This window comes from Paracoccidioides lutzii, assembly GCF_000150705.2.
Source record: "Paracoccidioides lutzii Pb01 unplaced genomic scaffold supercont2.20, whole genome shotgun sequence".
Lineage (NCBI taxonomy): Eukaryota > Fungi > Ascomycota > Eurotiomycetes > Onygenales > Ajellomycetaceae > Paracoccidioides > Paracoccidioides lutzii.
The window spans coordinates 214,828-235,187 of NW_015440966.1; the positions used below are offsets into that span (position 1 = coordinate 214,828).

The 20,360-nt window shown below is 45.4% G+C and overlaps 5 protein-coding genes across 5 annotated transcripts; 3 read left to right on the top strand and 2 right to left on the bottom strand.

Moving 5' to 3' along the window:
- Nucleotides 1-2,549: 2,549 nt before the first annotated feature.
- Nucleotides 2,550-3,075, bottom strand: PAAG_06787 (hypothetical protein; the record flags this gene model as incomplete). Its single annotated transcript, XM_002791195.2, has 3 exons — nt 2,550-2,667; nt 2,755-2,823; nt 2,894-3,075. 3 exons carry the CDS (start codon nt 3,073-3,075, stop codon nt 2,550-2,552), a joined length of 369 nt encoding a protein of 122 aa, XP_002791241.2.
- A 318-nt stretch (nt 3,076-3,393) lies between these two features.
- On the top strand, nt 3,394-7,666 carry PAAG_06788 (WD repeat-containing protein; the record flags this gene model as incomplete). The annotated part of the gene is made up of 2 exons (XM_015846008.1): nt 3,394-3,644; nt 3,769-7,666. 2 exons carry the CDS (start codon nt 3,394-3,396, stop codon nt 7,664-7,666), a joined length of 4,149 nt encoding a protein of 1,382 aa, XP_015700443.1.
- An 887-nt stretch (nt 7,667-8,553) lies between these two features.
- PAAG_06789 (hypothetical protein) lies at nt 8,554-10,693 on the bottom strand (the record flags this gene model as incomplete). Its single annotated transcript, XM_015846009.1, has 2 exons — nt 8,554-9,729; nt 9,788-10,693. The coding sequence occupies 2 exons, from the start codon at nt 10,691-10,693 to the stop codon at nt 8,554-8,556; spliced, it is 2,082 nt and encodes a 693-aa protein (XP_015700444.1).
- Nucleotides 10,694-11,015: 322 nt separating this feature from the next.
- On the top strand, nt 11,016-12,937 carry PAAG_06790 (hypothetical protein; the record flags this gene model as incomplete). Its single annotated transcript, XM_015846010.1, has 5 exons — nt 11,016-11,528; nt 11,585-12,073; nt 12,127-12,753; nt 12,827-12,859; nt 12,920-12,937. The coding sequence occupies 5 exons, from the start codon at nt 11,016-11,018 to the stop codon at nt 12,935-12,937; spliced, it is 1,680 nt and encodes a 559-aa protein (XP_015700445.1).
- Nucleotides 12,938-14,240: 1,303 nt separating this feature from the next.
- PAAG_06791 (hypothetical protein) lies at nt 14,241-15,982 on the top strand (the record flags this gene model as incomplete). Its single annotated transcript, XM_015846011.1, has 2 exons — nt 14,241-15,152; nt 15,218-15,982. The coding sequence occupies 2 exons, from the start codon at nt 14,241-14,243 to the stop codon at nt 15,980-15,982; spliced, it is 1,677 nt and encodes a 558-aa protein (XP_015700446.1).
- Nucleotides 15,983-20,360: the final 4,378 nt, after the last annotated feature.

A 20,360-nucleotide genomic window follows, 5' to 3' on the forward strand; every position in this document is an offset into this window, starting at 1 on the left:
GTTTTTCATTTTTTTCTTTGCCTTTTTTTTATTTCTTTTTCTTTTTCTTTTTCTTTTCTTTTTTTATTTTTTTTTTATTTATTTTTTATTATTTTTTTTTTGCTTCTTACTCCCATGGCATGAAGATTGCGTCCCGGCAATCCTTCCTGGACGCATCATATTTTTGTTTCTTTGGAAGTCCATCTGGTTCTTGCCACCTTCAAAGATCTTTCTGGTGTTGCTCTCCTTATTTCATTAATTTCGGTTGTTTGCCTAACTTTCTTGCAAAGGGGGAATTAAATATGTTTGAAGGGCCCTGGGCGGAAGTTTATTATAGTTTGTTTTCTGGCGGATGACAGCATCGGTCTACTACCAACTACGGAGTACGACTACTACACGCTACTACTGACTGACAAAGGGGTTAAGGAAGCATTATTTTCTCACGCGACCACTTGCTTTTTATTCGTCATCATCATTAGCTAACTAACTAGTTAGCGATATAACTCCAGAGGGAAGGTTGGTAGTTATCCAATTGTGTTAGCGTCCACCACGAAAAAACTACGGCGTAAAAGGACAACAGGTTCGAAATACAACTATGACGGAATAGCTATATGTTGATTGATTTGTGGAGGACAGTGCCGTAATCAGCACTGAAACCTGCGTTGCCAGCAGGTCGAGAAGGGATTTGAGAGACGTCACTTGTTTGCTCTTCTCCTGGTAAGGATTCAAAACGACCATTGAAAGAGGCTTACCTTTCATCTATCGAGGTAGATTATCCAATAGGCATCGACCTATTTACGCCAAGATATTTGTTACCATATTCTACCTAACAGATTTGTAGACAGAAATACATTTCCTTCACTGACAAGAAATTTGGGGAACATTCCTCTTACAGGTTTGCTGGGTTAAGAGGAGGAGTGTGAAGAATTCTCAGAAGATGAATAAAACTACGGCTTGTCTAGCTGAGTATATTTGACTTTCATTCTTAGTCCCTTAGGAGACGGAAAGGACAGACTTAAACGCTTTCAACTGTCTAAGCTCTTAATTTCTGAGACTTCCATAGCTTAACGATATATCTCCCACAGTCTCTTCTTTTTCATCAAATAACCTGTTATCTATTCCCAAGATCTGCGAGCCTATCCCTCTGTTGCCAACAATGTCAAAGCCCTCCTAATATTCAGGAGTCCTCACCGCTCAAACTAGGATGAACCCCCAAGCCAATAGGCACCACTAAGCTAGTATGCATCCGGGGAATCTTCTGCATAAACGAGATCTGAGGATACTGAAAGTAAAAATATCTGGAATCAAACCCAAAGGTCTAAAGATGGACTTCGAGCTGCTGCGCTAAGGGGACCCGAAATCTGGGGCGGAGAAATTCACGAGATAAAGGCCAGGTACGTACTTCCTATTATTGTTGGAACGACAGCACACCTTAGTATGAAAAGGATACAAAATACTTTTCGAAGAGAATCGAGACAATGACATAAATATTGTTAGCCTGTCTGGACCGGTTGTTACACTCCGCCTGCTACACGTGATCTAGATAGCTGGTGTACAGCCTAGCTAGCCTCTCCTCTCGGAGCAGAGAATGAAGGGACGAAGGTGATATTCGTCATTAAATACCTCACCTCAACACACCTGAAGATGTGCGTACGGTGATGTCAATATCTTAAAAAAGAAAAAAAAAAAAAAAAAAAGGGGGGGGGGGGGGGGGGGTTTGATCAATTTGGGTTCAACAAGAGGTTCTAAATACAAAATGCCCTCAGTGTTAGAAATAGTGGAAGTGGAGTACTCTCATCTTATCTGATATTTGGGTATTTGCGAACACTTCGGCAATAATGTGGCTCACATCGTCCCGAAAACCCTCCGCTCTGAAGAGGGACTACGCTGTCGGATCCTAGAAACGTCCTCACACTTAGTGAACTGTGGGCTGGAGAAGCATAGTGGGGGAGGGGATTCAGCTGGGAAGGTAACCATCGATAGTCGATCATTCCAGGTATTGAGGTCATGCTTTCTGACTGCTGCGAACAGATTCCCAGTTCAGTGACAACAAAAACGCTAAACTAGTGCTATTATTAATTCAGCAAATCACTGGTTAACTAGTTAACTAATAATACTTTCATCAAATACTCCATTCCGCACCTCCAAAGCAAACAACAGGGGAGGGTACGGATTAGGGCCGAGAGAAAACAAAATACAAAAAGGGGAACCATGTGTGTAGCCCCAATAACCCATGGAGTCTATATTACTTGGGACGATCAACATTAATAGTCGTTAATGGTTACCCTGCTCGTGCCGGGAAACATCGGGTCATCTTTCTATCCCGGAAGATTTTGCAGGAGCCTTTGGAGCATACCATACGCTGCAACGGCGCACAGTATCCGGTTCAACGTGGCGGGTGCAAATCCATGACCTTGTAGGAGGCGGGAATGATCCTTGTTTCGTCTTGATGATTCACATGGATGCTGCGCCAGGGTGGCTGTTATTCAAAGCACTGACGACGGGGTAGTTAAGAGGAGAGCGGCGAAATGCTTAGGGGGCAGGAAAGGAGATGAGAGTTACAGCAGTAGTTAATAGGAGGGTTTGTCACCAGGCGAGATTCCGATGTTTGCAATGCAGGGCCCGTTGTAGGCGATCGCCAGGCCGAATTCTGATTGTGGTTCTGTAGTTGTACTTTTCAATGGCTTTCTATATTTTTGTAAAAATACGTGTTTTCTTCAGAGGCATCAGTTCATTTTTCCCCGCTGCAGAGATAGATAGATACAATTTCCTGACGGAGTTTCATTCAGAAAGGTGTGTTTGCCCTGGACTTCGGATCCCCTCACAGATGAAAAGCGGATAGCTCTATTAACTATGCAAGAACCATATCGCAACATAATTCTAGAACATGTCTTAAATCTTCACATCCACTTACTTTGGCGTGTTGCTGGGTTGTTCTCCAGAAGCCGACGCTTCTGAGTCCTGATAGGGCAGATGTTGGCCGTGGTTTGGCTGGCGATCAGTGTTTGGTGTGTGGAGTTCGACGGTTGGTCTTGGCTTGGCGCAATCTGGGTCCTTCCAAAGTTCGCTACTTGACACATGCGGCAGATCAGACATCATCCTCGGACCTCACCATCTCAGCTGAGCAAACTACCTCCCTCCCTCCCTCCATTTCCACTTCCACTTCCACCACACCACAACAGTTTGCCACCACTTCAGGACCCCATCCGGAGCTTCAATTTAGAAGCCTAAATCTACTGAACTACTCTTCTGCCTTGTCCCTGAACGCCTCCGCCACAACTGTCACAAGACCGCTTGCCCTCCCCTGACCTCAACTTTGGTCTGCTGCATTCTTCCAACCCGCCCCCCATGAAACAGCAGTAGAGATGGATCAGCAGTCGTCACCAGACTGCTCAGCCTGGATCTGAGCTCAAAATGTCAGGTTTCCATCAACCCCAGTCTCAGTCCGATTCTGCTGCTGCCCCACCAACTCCATCTCATACTCCTGCCATCCCAACCCCGCCTCCTGCGCCATCACTACTTTCCCAGCGCTATGCCAACAGAGCCACAAGTGCATTTGCGCGTTTTGCGCATCCGTTCATCTATGGCTCTAGGCCGCCCAGTCCCCATCCAAGTGTGCCGCGGGAAGCGCCAGTGGTCATCCACTCTGGAGAGTCCATAGTGCTGTATGTTCCGTACTTGTCTTTTATACTTCTGCAAAAACAACGAAGCATTATTGGTTATTTTGCCGCTACTTGTACATATCTAGCTATGTGTACTATTGTCTAATGATGTTGTTATTCCAAATAGTCCTAGTTCCTCACAAACTATCGCGCTCAATACAAAACTTCCCATCGCGGCCCTTGATATTTCGCCTCAACGAACACACGCCATCGTTGCCGGGCGCGGGATCCTTAAAACAATTCGTGTAGCTCATGATATTTGCGAGGAAGAATTCGACCTTCGCGCGGCCATTTTTTCATATCACACGAGCCGCCATGTATCAACCGGTGCATGGTCTGCAAAACGCAAGGACCAACTTGCCGTGAAGGACGTGAAGTGGTCTCATGGAGAATATGATCGCATCATCGCGACATCTGTCATGAACGGGAGTATATTTATCTACGATCTAAACCGTCCAGGCCTTGAGCTGGGCAGGCTCCAGGAACATAATCGTCAGGTCCACAGACTAGCATTCAACCCCCATCGCGGGGCTTGGCTCCTATCTGGCAGCCAAGATGCTACGATTCGGATGTGGGATCTGCGCATATTGTCCGGGGAAAGAGGCGCGATGAACTTTGGTAGCAAAACGAGGTTCAATGGCCATAGCGAGGCTGTCAGGGATATCAGGTGGTCACCGGTTGATGGTGTTGAATTTGCAACAGCTACTGATAGTGGCGCTATCCACCGCTGGGATGTTCGAAAGGACAACGCTCCCTTGATAAAGATCAATGCCCACGAAAAGCCTTGCTTTTCGATTGACTGGCATCCTTATGGAAAGCATGTTGTAAGTGGCAGTACCGATAAACAGGTTAAGGTGTGGGACTTTTCGTCTACAGATCGGAGACAGAAGCCATGTTTCCAGTTTCGCACCCCGCAGGCTATTCACAATGTGCGCTGGCGTCCACCTTCCTGGGGTTTGGAGAATCAAGAAAATTCAAATTGGCAGTCGACGCAAGTCATTACCAGTTATGACAACGAGGATCCGCGTATTCATATCTGGGATTTACGTAGACCCCACATTCCATTTAAAGAGATCGATCGTTACAGAACATCACCTACCGATCTATTATGGCATTCTGGTGAACTGTTATGGACTGTGGATGTAGATGGCATTTTCACCCAAACAGATGTTGAATTTGCGCCCCAGGTGATTCAGCGTCGAAAACCTTGTTCAGTTGCATGGAGCCCAAATGGTGATATTATCGCCATGAACTACAAACGTCCCCCAAGATCGGGATTGAACGTGAGTTTGGGTCCAGCGGAATTCTTGGGTCTTAAGACAGGAAGACTTAGCAGTGGGGACAAGGGGACAGTTAGCTTCAGCCTGACAGATGACAGTTTAGACGAATCTGTTGCTTCCTCGTTAAGAAGGAGATGGAACAAAAGCACATATGGGAGGGGATCTAAATCACTAAACGGCACTTCACCAATATCAGAACATGGCCCAACAGTTATTTCTCTCGAGAAAGCTATTGCAGATAGTGGGGTGTTTGAGCTGAGGCAAACTGGTACTATTGGCCATATTTCCGGTGCTACGTTTGACCCAGAAATATTCAGATATTTTGCTAAACACTATGCGCCATTAATGGAGAGTGTGGATATAAAACGTCCTTCGTTTAGTCTTCTAGAGAGTCTGCGGGTCAGCTTTGATCAGAATGCGGAATGCGCAGATGACGCCTCGCTGTATAGGCTAGCTCAAACATGGAGAATCATGAAATCCGTTGTTATTCAAGAGATAGAATTTCGAATGGAGCACGCTGCGTCCGCTCCAGAGAAACAGATGGAGAACACGAAATCGAGAATGTCAGGGAATGGTAATGCTACTAACAGATCCCACAATATGGAAGAAACTGTTCCGGATAAGCTCAAGAGTCGCCTGTTCAAAGGGGTGATAGAAACAGAAAGTCCTGCCTGCACACTGACAGATGCGGAAACTACATCGAACATGACAACTCCTCTTGCCAAGCCATTGCCGGATTCTCCTGTCGTTAGTAAAAATAAGGGGTCCAACTCCTCGGGCTCTGATTCAGACCACGAGCTTGATGACATACCACCCCTGCCGCCGTCTGTTTTAAGTTCCAGTGGAGGAGGCGCTTTCAGGCAAAAAGCAACTGAGGCTCGTGCAGAAGTTAATTCCGAACGCTTCAGTAGTAATAAACAACGCCAATCTAATGTGATTGACAGGGGCCAAGATTCGCCCCGCAGCTTGTCACCAGATCGCATACTCAGGCGAGAATTGACTGCTTCTGATGTATTTTCCGGAAGGAGATCCGCGCCTCGTGCCATCTCAGGAAGAGCCAATTGGCGTTTGCACGATATTAGCACCTATGAAAATCACAATCTCGAAGAGGAAGACTTTGACCAGAAAGTAGAGGAGCAGAGAGCTGCTCTTCGAGATTTTAAGTCTTTCCCAAAGAGGGTTTTGTCGCTTGATCCTACGTCACATGGTCATGCTGAAGTTCCTCCCCCAGTGACCTACGCACGCCATGATTCTGCGGAAAGCTTTCCAATGTTTTCTGCTGCCACTGATAGTTCTCAAAGAACCAAATCCAACAGTGAATCATATTCGCCACAGACGAAGCCGGAGGGAACTTCTCAAAAGAATGTTGGTGCCTGTGAATCTGCAGCTGGAAGCTCGTTGGGGAAAATAAACGAGCTTAAAAATGATTCCTTCCCGAAATCGGCCCATGAGAAAATTAGTGCCCTTTCCTCAGAAGATTCTTCACTTGTGGAGTTGCCATCAGAGTCCAACAAGGTGAATCTCGAACGGCCGCTGAGTCCTCTCCCATTCCTTGCAGAAACCGCCATTTTAAGGGATCGATCACCTTGTCGAACACGGCAGGGTCCTGTTTCTTCAAGAAAGTCTACTCTTAGTTATCGAGAACATCCTACTCTTTGCCCTCCTAAACGTTCGGAGGAAGCTGGTATCACATTCCCTCTCCCTCCTTGCCCAACTGATAATCAGCCATGGAGTCCACGCAACATTATTAAAGAGGCTCTTTTATATTACTGCTCGAGTTCGCCAGTTGACATACAATCTGCGGCGCACATGTTGAGTAAATTGCATTTGCTCTTTTCCTCATGTGAACAAATTCTTCCATATGAGCAGCGCAAGCTGATTTTCAAAACGTATAACGAGCAACTTCTCCGACAGGGGATGTTCGTTGAAGCTGCCGAACTTCGGCTTCTATGTGTACCTACATATCCTGCTGTTTATGATTATGCCCAGCAAAATACATACATCAACGTCTATTGCTTCGAATGCAAAAGGCCGTACGAGAACCCAACACGAGATAACCGGCGATGCCACCGTTGTGGTGTTCCGCAGTCACCGTGTACTATATGTATGAGCCGAGATCCTCCCATGGAATGGACCCTACAGTCTTCTGTTTCAGTCGTTCATTCTACAACCCCAGAGATATCACTCCAAGGTGGTAATAATCTTTTGAATGATAATATGCACTTCGATATCTCAGATGACTACGTAGCCAATCGTCCCCACGGCACCGCCCTCTGGTCCTGGTGCCAAGGCTGCGGTCACGGAGCCCACTCAGCATGCCAAACCGCTTGGCTAAAGGACATTTCCATCAGCGAGGGCGGTTGTGCCACACCAGGTTGTCTCCATGACTGCGGCCCAGGTCCTAGACGCGATCAATATCGCGCGTCCCTGCTTGATGAAACCAAGCGCGTTCGGGATGGCTCTTCTGGACGTAAGAGTAGTCTTGGCTATGCAAAGAGAGACTCGTGGACTGCTGGGGAAAGCAAGGCTGTTGAGCGGGTGAGGGGAATGCTGGGCGTTCCTTCTACACCATCTGCTGCTGCGGGTGTAGCGCCAGCGGGACCCTCTACGGTGACTGCTGGCGGCGGAGGGTTTGGTAGTGCTGGCTCCGCGGTACTCATGTCCCCAAAGAAAGTTAGACTTGTTACTCCGAGTGAACAATGGGACCAGCAGCAGGGTGTTAAGGGGTTGGGAATTGGAACTTGAGATGCAGCTGGAGCTGGAACGGGGACTGGGACGGGAACTCATACCACCCAGCACAGGCACTCGATATCTGAAATGCTGATTTCTACCAAAGTATTTGTAATGTATATTTTGGTCTTTAAGGGAATTTTACGGCTGCTTTTTGATATATTGCTGAATCACTTTTCCATATCGACACTCTTCTCCTTCTCTTTCATTGTTCATAGCGTGGCATTAAAATGCTAAGCACTATCGCATTTTAGGGTGTTGGAACAAATTATGAATGTAATGTGGAACTTTTGGTTTTTCCTCTGTCCCTTATATTTTTCTTCATTGATCATTTAAGACTATTTGATGGGTTACGGGAAAAGAAGCTTTTTCTGATTTTCTCTTTCTTTATTTCTCCCTTGTTTTTGCCTGTTTGTTCACGTGCATGCCATGGGAATTGAGGGTAGGAATTGGTAAAATTTCCCATGTATATATATATTACCTTGGCACCCTACTCTGTACTCATAATTGTAATCCGTGTTTGCTTGAACGCGTCTTTGTGTGAAAACATTATTAAGGTATATGAGCGATAAATGAACCCGATTGAAAATAAATATAATAGTAGTTCGTGTATAAGGCTGTAAGTGATATATTGTTGAATGAGCACCCCCTTTTTTCGTAGTCGTTTTGGGTAGTGAGGAACCGAAGACAAGTAGATTCTGGCCTTTTTTGAACGGATTGCATCTTGTATTACAGTAGTAACTTAAAAAGGCAAGGAAACATCAGGGTATCTAGCAACTAATGGAGACCACAGGGTAATAAAAGTAAATCGACTATTTAGTCTTACACAAAGCTAGTGATGAGAAACGCATTGTTTTTACAGTCTCTTAAATTGGGAACACAACGCTTAATCTCAACGTCAGCTAAAACCGTCTCTTCTTCTTCGCCGGCCCACCGGCGCCGCCAGCTTTATTCCTAGCCTCCAACTGCTTCCTCAACTCCTGCCTTTTGCGATTTGCCCGTTCCTCAAGAGTCTCTTCAATTTTTTCCTGTTCAGCTTCTTTTTCTTTCTCCTCCGGAATCACTGGTGGCTGCTTCGACGCCCACGTGGCCATCGTGGGCTTTCCACTCGTAGAGGGTACTGGTGATTCCGACAGTTCTCCACCCGGTGCTCGGTTTACGTCGTCACTGGCTGGCGGGGATGTTGGTGCCGGCCTGCTACGACCACCAATTATACCTAGTTTGCCACCTGGTCGTTTGGGTTTTGATGAGGTCTGACGGGGCTCTGGTGATGTTTCCTCTTCGGTGTCGTCATTCTTGTCACTTCTTTTTGCTACGTCAATCATCTCGGGCTGTTTCTTTTTCTGATTGCCGCCGATCTGACCTATTCCACCCACATTACCGGACCTAAGTTGTTGTTTTAATGTAGGGGGTGATCCCGTGGGTTCCTTATGACCTAACCGTTTTCGTTTGCTTGGTGGTGAAATTGATTCTTCAGTCTCATGTTCCGATGCGGTAGGAACGCCTTCAGAATCTATGGGGCTTTCGGCTTGTTTTGGCTTTCGCTTTGATTTTGTAACATCAGAAACGTCCGATGCTGTGGATTCTATTGGTGTTTCTTGCCTCGGTTTCTTGGGAGTTTTCTTCCCACCGATCATTCCAACCAAGCCCTTGGCTTTCGGTTTTGATACCACTTTTGCCACAGACTCAGAGTCTTCAGATTTTGTGAATTCTGATGATTCCACGGGTGATTGCTTTCGCTTTGTCGGTTGTTTACCGCCAATAGTTCCGAGCCCCTTGGCCTTTGGCCCGTGCTGTTGGTGTGGACGCGGATCTCCATCCTCAGACGTAGCGGTTTCCACTGAACTTGGTGCAGATGACTCCTTTTCATGTTTGGTGTGAACCCCAGTGGTTCCCATTCGTTTGGTTTTTGATTTGGATTTAGGAAATTCAGGTGAAGAACTTCCTTCTGTTAAATCGTGATCCGATTCGTTAGCCCTATTCCCAGTGGGACTAGAAAGTCTTTGGAGATTGCTTTTGGAAGACTCCCTACTCTGTTTGCGGCTGGGGCTTTTCAGCCTTTGGGGTGTTTCCATAGTCTATATAATCAAATTCAATAGGAAGTTTTTGGGTTGGAATTAAGAATGTTGGCTTTACCTGAAATTCATCAGTATCATCACTTTGGGTAGCCTCTTCCTCTTTGTCCTTCAGTTCCGCTAGGGAGGGTGATTTCCTCGGTGTGAGGTCTTCCTGAGATTTGCCCTTGGTTGCTATTTTTGGCTTGTTAATAGCTCCTTCGCCTAATTTATCCCACCAATTTTCGAGAATGAAGTCATCGGCTGGTAGCTCAACTAACGGGCCCGAAAGCTCCTTCGCAATGTGAACTCCCAGATTATAATCAGCATCCTTAGCTTGGTACTCAAGCTTCCATGAGTCTTCGTCAAATGGTGCAGCGCCTTTAATGTGTTTCGACGCTTGAGAATATATGGATTCTTTTCGAGACAGCCGTACGCTTCCCATGCCAGGGAACACTGTGCTCAAGTCCATCCCAGAAGACTCTATTTTGTCAAATAACTTGCTAAGAGTCCAGTCTTTCTGCTTTATATGGTCTATCAGGGACAAAACACGAGCTTCATGATTCGCCTCCCCCTTTAAAATTGGAAGCAGGATGTGTTTAGTTAAAGTAACAGGGGGCAGCTGCAAAAGGCTAAACGTCCACTCTAAAGGATCCAATGGAGGGGGTAGATTTGTTGATGTGATGAGCTTGAGATCTTCGTTTCCAGGGCCTCTCGTCAATGATATCGAGCTGCCCCCGGACCCTCGGAGCGCATCTGCAATTTTCTCCAGAAGAACAAAATACTGTTCCTCATCTTCGCTCGGGTCAATGCTGGTATTATATTTGGATGCGATATTTAAGATTTCTCTGCGGCTTAGGCTCTGTGACCATATGTATGCCAGATCTGTCAAGTAAATTTCGCAACCTGACTTGCTTGTGACGTATTTATAAAGGAGATGAGGGGTGTTGTTGCCATTTGGAAGAGGGAGTATAGACCATTTTGACATTTTCTGTCTGATCAAGATTGTAATATAGATATCTTTTAGAATGAAAGTCTTGTATAATGTCCTAGGTAATTCGACTGAACCATCACCTTCACATATACGTTCAAGACAAGTGAGGTTGGCGCGGTGGTTGACTGATTCCATTGACCTGAGAACGCTAATGGAAGGTTTTCGGAGTGAGGCCGGCCAACCTTCCTAATGGGTTAGTAAGCAACTAGTCTGGGTCGAGCCCATCAGCCAAAGAGCTTCACATAATACCTTGCGTGGCGTTCCCAACCTCTTCTTCTCAAGGAACTAAACCAGAAATACACGATATAGCTTTACAATGTCATTTAGAGTCCCAGACAGAACGGGTTCCAAACGGAGCAGATCTCGCTCTCCCTCATCCTGGCGCCGCCCTGAGAAATTGCCTCGTCAAACGGATGGCGATAGCCTGGCTAAGGATCGTTCGCGAGGATCTCGATGCAACGGTCCCTCTGGGCGGTATCCGTGGAGTATGAAAGGGCAGACTCAGTTGAACCAACTTCAAGAGGATGAAAAAATGCGGGAATGGGTTGCCCAAGAAGACGATTTCGTGCTGAAGCAAGCAAAGAAAAAAGCAGAGATACGAGTGAAGGAAGGACGTGCAAAGCCAATTGACTGGCTTGCAATTACCCTACGAGTCATTGATCCTACAAAAAACCCTTTGGATGATGAAATAGCTGATTCGGAACTCGACCTGATCGACCCAAATGGGGTTTTCGAGGGATTGTCACCCGACCAACTACGTGACCTGGAGGCAGACATAGACACTTTTTTGACACTTGAAAAGCACCATAAGAATCGGGATTTTTGGAAGGTATGCTATAGCATCTACAGTTCGTTTTTGGGAGATATATATTGACCATCTCATAGACAATGAAAGTAGTCTGTGGAGACCGCAGACAGAAGTCCCAAGCGTCCGCACCTGAAGGCCGAGCGATGAATTCTGTTGTTGAAGATATTAACAGACTTCTCAGCCCAAAGTCACAAGAAGAACTTGAAACGCTTGAGGTGCAAATCAGGCGGAAGCTTGACTCCAAGGATCCTATCGACACAGATTACTGGGAGCAACTCCTGAGAAGTTTAACTGTTTGGAAAGCCCAAGCGAAGTTGAGGAAAGTCTACCAAGCTGTTATTGACAGCCGCGTCCAAGGGCTGCGGAAACAACAGAGAGAAGAAGCGGCAGCTGTACAGAAGAAACTTGCACCGCTCGCACCTTTTTCGGAAGGAAATGGCAGCATGGCCCCATCCCACGCCAACAAAGAGATTATACAGGAACTTGACCCCGAGCCGCTTCTGCACCTTCGGCCTCAAGATAAAGGACTTGAGATTCTAGACGAAGAAACTTTTCTAAGCACAGTGGTATGTCAAACTGTTAAGATACATTCTACAAACTATCTCTAATATTGTTTCAGGCCCTTGACCGTCAAAAGATTCTTAAAATGGGATTTGTCCCTCTACGGCACCGTACTGCAGGGAGACAGTCAGCCTTAGTTGCGACATCTGCAGTAAATACGTCTCCCGCCCAATTTTCGTCTCGGTTTGCCGCGATTCCAAATGAAGATTTTTCTCAGGCCACAAAAGCTCTGTACGAGCGAGAAGTGGCAAGAGGAGTAAGCGAAAACGAAGAGATTTTTGCTGGCGAAGAAGCCGTGAGTACAGTTGCGAAGCCAACCTGGGCCAACAAGTACCGACCTCGCAAGCCGAGATATTTCAATCGTGTGCAGATGGGTTATGAGTGGAATAAATATAATCAAACCCACTACGACTACGATAACCCACCGCCAAAGGTCGTTCAAGGATATAAATTCAATATATTTTACCCTGATCTTATCGATAAAACCATGGCGCCGACTTACAAAATAGAGCGGGAAAATGGCAGGAAACGCGGGCAGTCATTTGCTCCAGCTGGGGAAGAGGATACTTGTCTTATTCGTTTTGTTGCTGGTCCTCCTTACGAGGATTTAGCATTTCGGATTGTGGACAAAGAATGGGATTATAGTGCGAAAAGGGAGAGGGGATTTAAGAGTAGTTTTGACAAGGTATAGTTCCTTCGGGCAAGATCTACTGTCTTTAAGCTTGTCATGAACTGAATGAACACTGACATTCTCCTAGGGGATTCTCCAACTTCATTTCCAGTTCAAAAAGGTACGCGATCTAGTTTCCATCTACGTTAGGGAACGTACTTAACTAACATTAATTTCACAGATATATTACCGCAAGTAATGGTCTATACAGGATACCGTTGGAGAAGGTCCGCGGACGCGGTATTTTTTGATTCACAAATCAACCGTTCTGTAAGAACAGATCCTGCGTGAGCCATAATATGCCGTTGGATAGAAAAGAGACTACGGGTGGATCAGTGGTTGGGCTGTGCTGATGTATGTGTCGAAAAGCTTCACCATATCGGTCATGCTCTATGTAAGTTATTGTCTTCTATGTCGATAAGGTTATCACTATCCGGTCGGAAGTAACATGAGCACTTAAGGGTCCACAGAGCTTATATCGGAATTTTAAGTCCAATCATCTGGGCGTTCGTGTTTTGGGGCTCTTAACGTCAATCTCACCAGTGGCGCCGTTTCAATGATACATGCGAGATAGGTTCTCATGTTTTACGCGGTTACCAACCACAAGAATGCTTCTCTCAGCATAATTTTGCTTTCTTCCTCACGGACCATATTCCTACGGTCGTGCATAGTGGAAGAGCAGCCATGATTCTAGTCTACGTTACCCACGATTCATAGAGCTATATCAATTATTTTTTTGACAATTGTTGAATGAATCGACCATTCAAAAATATTGTTAACCCTATGGAATGAAAGGGGAAAAGATGGATGAAAAAGAGGGTTTTGGATTTGCTTGGTTCAGGCTGGCTTTCGTAGATGACCGGTCCCGGGCGATTTTCAGTTTCGGAAGCTCTTCCAGATCTTTGCTGATCAACTGGTCAGCCACAGGTGTCGTACTTTTACCTTATTAAAGTAACTAATGACAGGGCAGCTCAAGCAGCTACCCGCTGCGCAAAGCTAATGTCACCGATGTTGCTACGCTTGCTTGCCTGTCACATTTCAACGCCTTTCCCATTCTACCAGGCTGCTGTAAAACCGAAATCCTGACAATGCCTGCACATTAATTGGTCTTAGAACAAATTGCTTGTTCCACAAATACTGATTATCCAGCAAAGTATTAATTGCAATGGTGGAAAGATCTTGTTCTTATTTATCATATCTTATTCTTTGTTTGCCTTTTGCAAGCTTATTTGTATAGGTTGTCTGCAGCGACAGGCTGCCCTATGTGTTGGCACCTGCAGGTATTAATATATCCCCACTGTGTATCAGTCAACCTCAACTCATTCCGGAAAGCCGCTGTTGCTCTCCATATCGCTGTCTCACAAACCCGTTTCTAGAAGACCAACCCTTAATACTCACTTAGTGACACATTCTCGAAACCTATTGACTCCGCCGACTTTATCACCGTCTAAGACATTCAAATGAAAGTGTCGAACTGGCAATACCTAAAGACACTGACTATAATGAAAGACAGCAGTGAATATTATTATTTTCAACCACGAAATCCACAGCCACCGAATCTAACTCTTCCACCTGAGCCAGAGCTGGTGTATGGAACATCTCCCCTGGAACAGTCTCCGTCTTTCATCGATACCGTTTCCCCAAGACATCCCTCTGACCCTTTATCATGTTCTAACCTGATCCAAAATTCTAACGACTTAATGAGCTACGATCCGAATTTTTCGCAACATCTAAAGCTAGGTCAGAATTCATCATTTCAGCTACAAGATTCATGGCAATTTGGTTTGGCTGAGGGTTTCATGGTGAACCCACATTGTCTCAATTACGTCTCCCAGGGTGATGCGGGAAACTATAATTTATGGCATGGGGACAGCCCGGGTGAATCGCTCCTTACTGGTTCCTACGTCAGCCAGCACCATCCGCCAGTCAATTCTTGGGATTTCTCTCAATTGACACCTTATCCGGAGCTGTCAGCACACGATCCAAATGGCTCCATTTCATCTATTCAATTTGCTGATGGCCAGCGGTCACTGTCGCGACCGCAGTTTCCATTGTCCAACTGCCCAGATCAGTGGACAGACCGCATGTTTTCAAACCGCCAGAGCACTCGTTTTGCATTTTCACCAGAAACTTCATTGATGTCAAGTCCATCAGAAGAGTCCAATAATTTGCAGCTCAGTCCTGATTCAACAACGCCTTCCGCAACCAATATTCCTTCAGATGGCGAAACTGGGAATGGAAAGGCTAATGATACTTACTCCAGATTGATATATCGGGCTCTTCAGTCTGCCCCTGACAATAAGATGGCCCTGAGAGAGCTTTACCGATGGTTCGAAAAAAATACGAATAAAATTAAAAGTTCGGATTTGAAAGGCTGGCAAAATAGTATACGGCATAATCTTTCAATGAATGCAGTAAGGATACCTTTTACAAATAGTGCATGCCAATTTGGCATTGTGTTTTACTGATTCTGTGATAGGCATTTGAAGGCATGGATAACACCTCATCTCTTAATGGTGCGAAAAGAAAAAGGACAAGTGCATGGATCCTTACAAAAGAGGCTCTCCGGGATGGAGTGCAATCGACTACGAGGTACCGAAAGCCAGGTATTCATGAAATGCCTCCAAAATCAGAACCTCCTGCTCCCCAGCGCCAAATATCCGGGGCGAGAGGCGGCAGAGCTGGTCTCCGGGATGGAGCGCAATCGACTACGAGGTGCCGAAAGCCGGATATTCATGAAATGTCTCCAAAATCAGAACCTCCTGCTCCCCAGGGCCACCGATCCGGGGCGAGAGGCGGCAGGGCTGGTCTCCGGAATGGAGTGCAATCAACTACGAAGTACCGAAAGCCAAGTATTCACGAAATGTCTCCAAAATCAGAACCTCCTGCTCCCCAGCGCCAACGATCCGGTGCCAGAGGCGCCGGGTCGAGAGGCGGCAGGGCTGCCAAGGAATCTGCCAAGATGAGGCGAGTTAAACGGGAGCCTCTACAACAAGATGTGGCCAACAAGATTGTGGATGTCCATAACTACCAACTCCAGGGTGGTGATATTACGTCGTTTAGTTTTGAATATTCACAGCCGATGTTCTCCAATCAGACTACCGGTTTTGCTCCCGATAGCTTTGGTCTTGAACATGTGATTGGCATCTATCCAGACTCCGATTACCATGACAATCATCTATTTTCCGCAACATTATTTTCGCAAGGCAATGACTTTAGCACTCATTTTGACGATATCAGTTGAATTGTTGAAAGAACGAATCATATCGTCCTAGGTTGTCATTCGTGCCTCTTCCGTGCTGGATTGAACTGATGCACATTGATCTTCTTTTTCTTGTTTCCTTTTGGCATATGGATCACGGTTACGATTCGACATTGACGTTTTACTATTTTTTCCTTCTTAGATTTGGTTGACCCCCACCCCTCCCCCATTTGTTTAAGCAGCTGGATGACTAATGCATTGCAGGGTTGGTGTGTCTATTCATTGTTCTCCCGCTCTCATGTTTTGCAGGCAGCTCGAAGTTTGCAGTCTTGGTTCATTTATGTAGAGTGATGATCGACACGGCCCGTTTTCTGGAGTGCGACTCCAGCGTGTACATTACAAAGGGCGGGATGGATGCCTGAACCGAATTTGATGTGCATATCCTATTTTCTGGCTGGAGCATATGGACTTGGCCATATTCCATGTTAACTCTATTCGGGCATTTTTGGATTTTGTTGTTTATGCGAACTAATATTCATTTAATATTTATCTACAACTCCCACGTCAAGTTAGTTCGTACTGAGGCGAAGGAAATTCGAATTTCTTAAGGTGCTTTCAATTTTATGGGCCATCTACAGTAGTAGATCACGGGAAGAGTTTCGAGTTAAATGAGAATATCAACACAGAACACCTGGCCCCACCTGTCTGCGACTTCTTTTTTTCACAGCTCCTCCGGAGTGAGAAGTATATTGTATTCTCCGTATTCCACGAGTGATAGGAAGTTTTAAATCATGTACTATTTATGGGAGTTGTAAAAAATGTCACTCATAAATCGCGAAATTCGGTTGGGTTCTGCCCTCAAAGCCAAAACAAATTTTCCTCAAGGAAAAACGTTTTCACTTCGATGGTTTATAATCCTCTTAAAATGCCAAATATTGGGGTCAAGCCTCCAATGCCGGAGCCGCCTCGCATCACCTAAGGCGTCAATTTGAGTGAGATGATTCTGTAATACGTGAGAAAGCTGCCGTCCTTCTCCGAACACCAGCCGCTGTCAACTTTCGCTTCGACGTTGTAAAGAAAAAGCATTGCGAAGCGTATTCGGTACCATTTGACCCTTTTAACTAATTAGTGGCTCTTTGATCGGTATTCGATCTTAGGCCCTGCAATGTTACCAGTGGAACAAGACATCCCTTGCATCTTGGTATGTGCTATTATTCCTTCCCTTAACCAACCACGGTTTTTAATCCGATTACGGTCGATCTTCCAGAAAATCTAGTGCCCACCCCGGAGCCCTGCGCGTCTCCAGACTTCCCGCAACCATGCTTTTTGCTGACTGGCACGGGTTTGCGATCCGCCGCATTGTTCTGTCGTCTCAAATTTACGGCAATTAGAACAAAGAAAGGGGTGAGGAAAATTTTGATCATCAAAATCCCTCAACTGTTGAAATATATGGAACGGAACGCATCCTACCCCGGAAAATTTGGTTGGATCTCTCGTTGCCTAACTCCTTGTTAGGCGCAAAAGAAAATATTGTCACACGACTGGTTCGAAGCTTCGGGTAGGATACCGATGTCGCCTCTCCACTAGAGGTCTCCATGAATTGAATCATGATCCAAAAGTTATAACAACCTCGCTAGCTGAAGGGGCAGTATTTGCCGAAATTCGTCCTCGACAAAGTGTGATTTTGGAAGCTGTGGCGCTCTTTTTCTTTTTTTTTTTTTTTTTCCTTTTCTTTTTCCTTCCTCAGGCTATCCACCGGGTTGGGAATGCTGCTAGCGCGGATAAAAGCAAAAATAATTGAACCTGTGCCGATATTTTATTATATTATATATATATATATATTTTTTTTCCTTTTTCAGTGCATTGCATAGCAACTATTGCAAATAATCAATTAGAAAATGAAGAAGTAGTTTGAAGGGAGCCTAGATAATTAGCAGCATATAAGTTGTTCAGAGTGTGGATTGGATCCAAGAGTATGACATACTTGTCAGATGTATTGTTTCCGAAAAATATTTATCCAATGGATAACGATTTTGCTGAAGTCATCATTTCAATGAACTCGTCTCTGAAGGCATTTCTTCTTCTTTCAACAGTGTGGAGCGAGATAGTTAATGCGCATAGCGCAGGTGTTACCACTGCCTCAGATTATCCATCAGCATTTAATTCGAGGACTCTCTATTTCACCCGGTCAGATCAGCGGGCACAGTTGCTAGGCAAACTATTTTGGCTCTGAGTTCTCTCATGTTGTATATGGATATCTGAAATATTGCCTCTCCTACAGTGAGAAATGATAAGTTGTCATTAATCTGGTGGTGCGGGAACAGTGACTGCTCAAGATAAAGCACCACAACTTCTCGGTGGCAAAGAGTAATTACAAATGCATGCCGTGTTGGGGATCCCGCTGGCTAGACCAACGTTTCCATGGAAATGAGGAGAATGACCGACAGGGAAAGGTCTCCAGAATCGCGAAATATCGACTGATCATCACTGCTTCGCAACGGATTCGCGCACATTGTATGCAAGTTCGATAATCCCTCACCGCTTTCGGACTTCAGAAATTATGGGGTGGGCGGGTTAAATTTATCATCATCTGGGGGTCTTTGTCCTTCTGGCGCCTATATACGATGGTCATTGGCGTAATGACGATGAACTCCACTGCTAAGCGAAGAATGGGGTCGACCCTGCGTCGATCTGAACAGACGCTTCTCCTCTCTTGCTGTTGTACGGGCAGATCTCGCAAGGCAAGCTTTCGATACCACTCAGGTCACGATTGTTGGAACGTAGCCATTAATCAACCCGATTTTTTTTTTTTTTTCTTTTTCTTTTTTCTTTTTTTTTTTTCGCATCTTCGAGATCTTCGCTTCATGTCTCAGTGTGTGTGCTGATCATCATCCCTTCAAGGATGCATATTATATGGAACCGGGCCAGATTGCATCTCACGTTTCCTGGTGAGAATTCATGCCATGCAGCCAGCGCTTGCAGCAATCAGTGTCACGAACCGTTGCTCCGTAGCTGGGATACATCATCATACATGTATATGATAAGCGTTTCTTCAACTTACGACTGGTGTGAAGAAGTCCTAGCCTCAGATCTTCCTGGTGTCTTCCATAATTGGCTAGTGTTTTGCTTACCCCGCTTTGTGATGGGGCTTGATGGTCTTTTCATGCAGAGGGTGCCGGAAATACAATGCCTGACGTGGAAAAATTGATATAAACGCTCTGCCTGAGCAGAATGAATCTCCTTAATAATGCATGCATATCTGAGTGATTTGGCTGGAGGTGTCTACAGCGTGCATCTGCTCAATGCCCAATGCTAGCCGGGCTGAAGAGTGAAGACTTTATGTGATCCTCATCTGGCCCTCATCATCTGTATTCAAGACCCTTCGTCAGAGTAATTAAATTATTGATCAAAGAGTTAAAGACACGGAATTGCCTGTAGATTAGAGGAGAACCTTCCCATGCTGAGGTTCCTTAGGACCAATTTGTCAAGGGGAAAAATCTTATTCTTCTATTCGGTTAAGCGATTAAATTGTCTGTCAATTGCCATTCATTATTGCCGTTGGTACAGCGCTGTAAGATTGAATGATATATGCATACTGAAATTGCTGTTGCTAACCGTATGGGAAATGCAAGTGCGGGAATAGGAATATTAACTAAAAGGTTTCCTTCCATGTCAATCTCTTAATTTGACCACCTAGTTTCATATATTTCCTCGGTACGGTGTGGGGAGGAGAAGTGGAGCCACGATTATTGATTCAATTCTGAATTACAACGGCATCATTTTCCCGACTAGAAACAGCCTCTTAGCCATTTAGCAGTTTAAACATAGCCTGCATTTTCAAACTCAATAAGCCCTTGGCGCAGATGCTCTCAAATATTGCTTGCATGATCTTTCAAGATGCGATCCCTGAAAAGCAGCATGCCATATGTAGGCTTCGTCCCGTAGAGGCCGAGACCACATAATCCATTCGCCTGTCACAATCCTTCAAAAGGAAATGGTGGCGGCTGTAGAATGGCATCTATGTTTTGGACGCTAAGTGGGGTTAATGTCTCCGACTATCAGATATGCCGTTCGTTGTAATGCACTATTCGCGCCTGGATGCCCTGCAGATGATACCTACGCGATAGTTATTAGCAAAGCATCTGCTTCGCACAAGGATCCCTAAAGTTGTGACCCAAAACCCTGGGGTAAATCCCTGTTGTAGACAACTATCAGACATTGCACACCTTCATAAAACCCAATCAAACGAAGTCCCAATGGAGCTGTTGTCTCTTGTTGAGGCTAGATGTGGCGACATACTCACAAAATTCTGCCACAGGAGAGGGGTCCGTGAAATATTACACAGCATCGGTGTTGTCGTCTGTGCCATTAAGAAGTGATGAAAATAAAAGAACTTCATCTAGGATGGGTTATTTTCCGG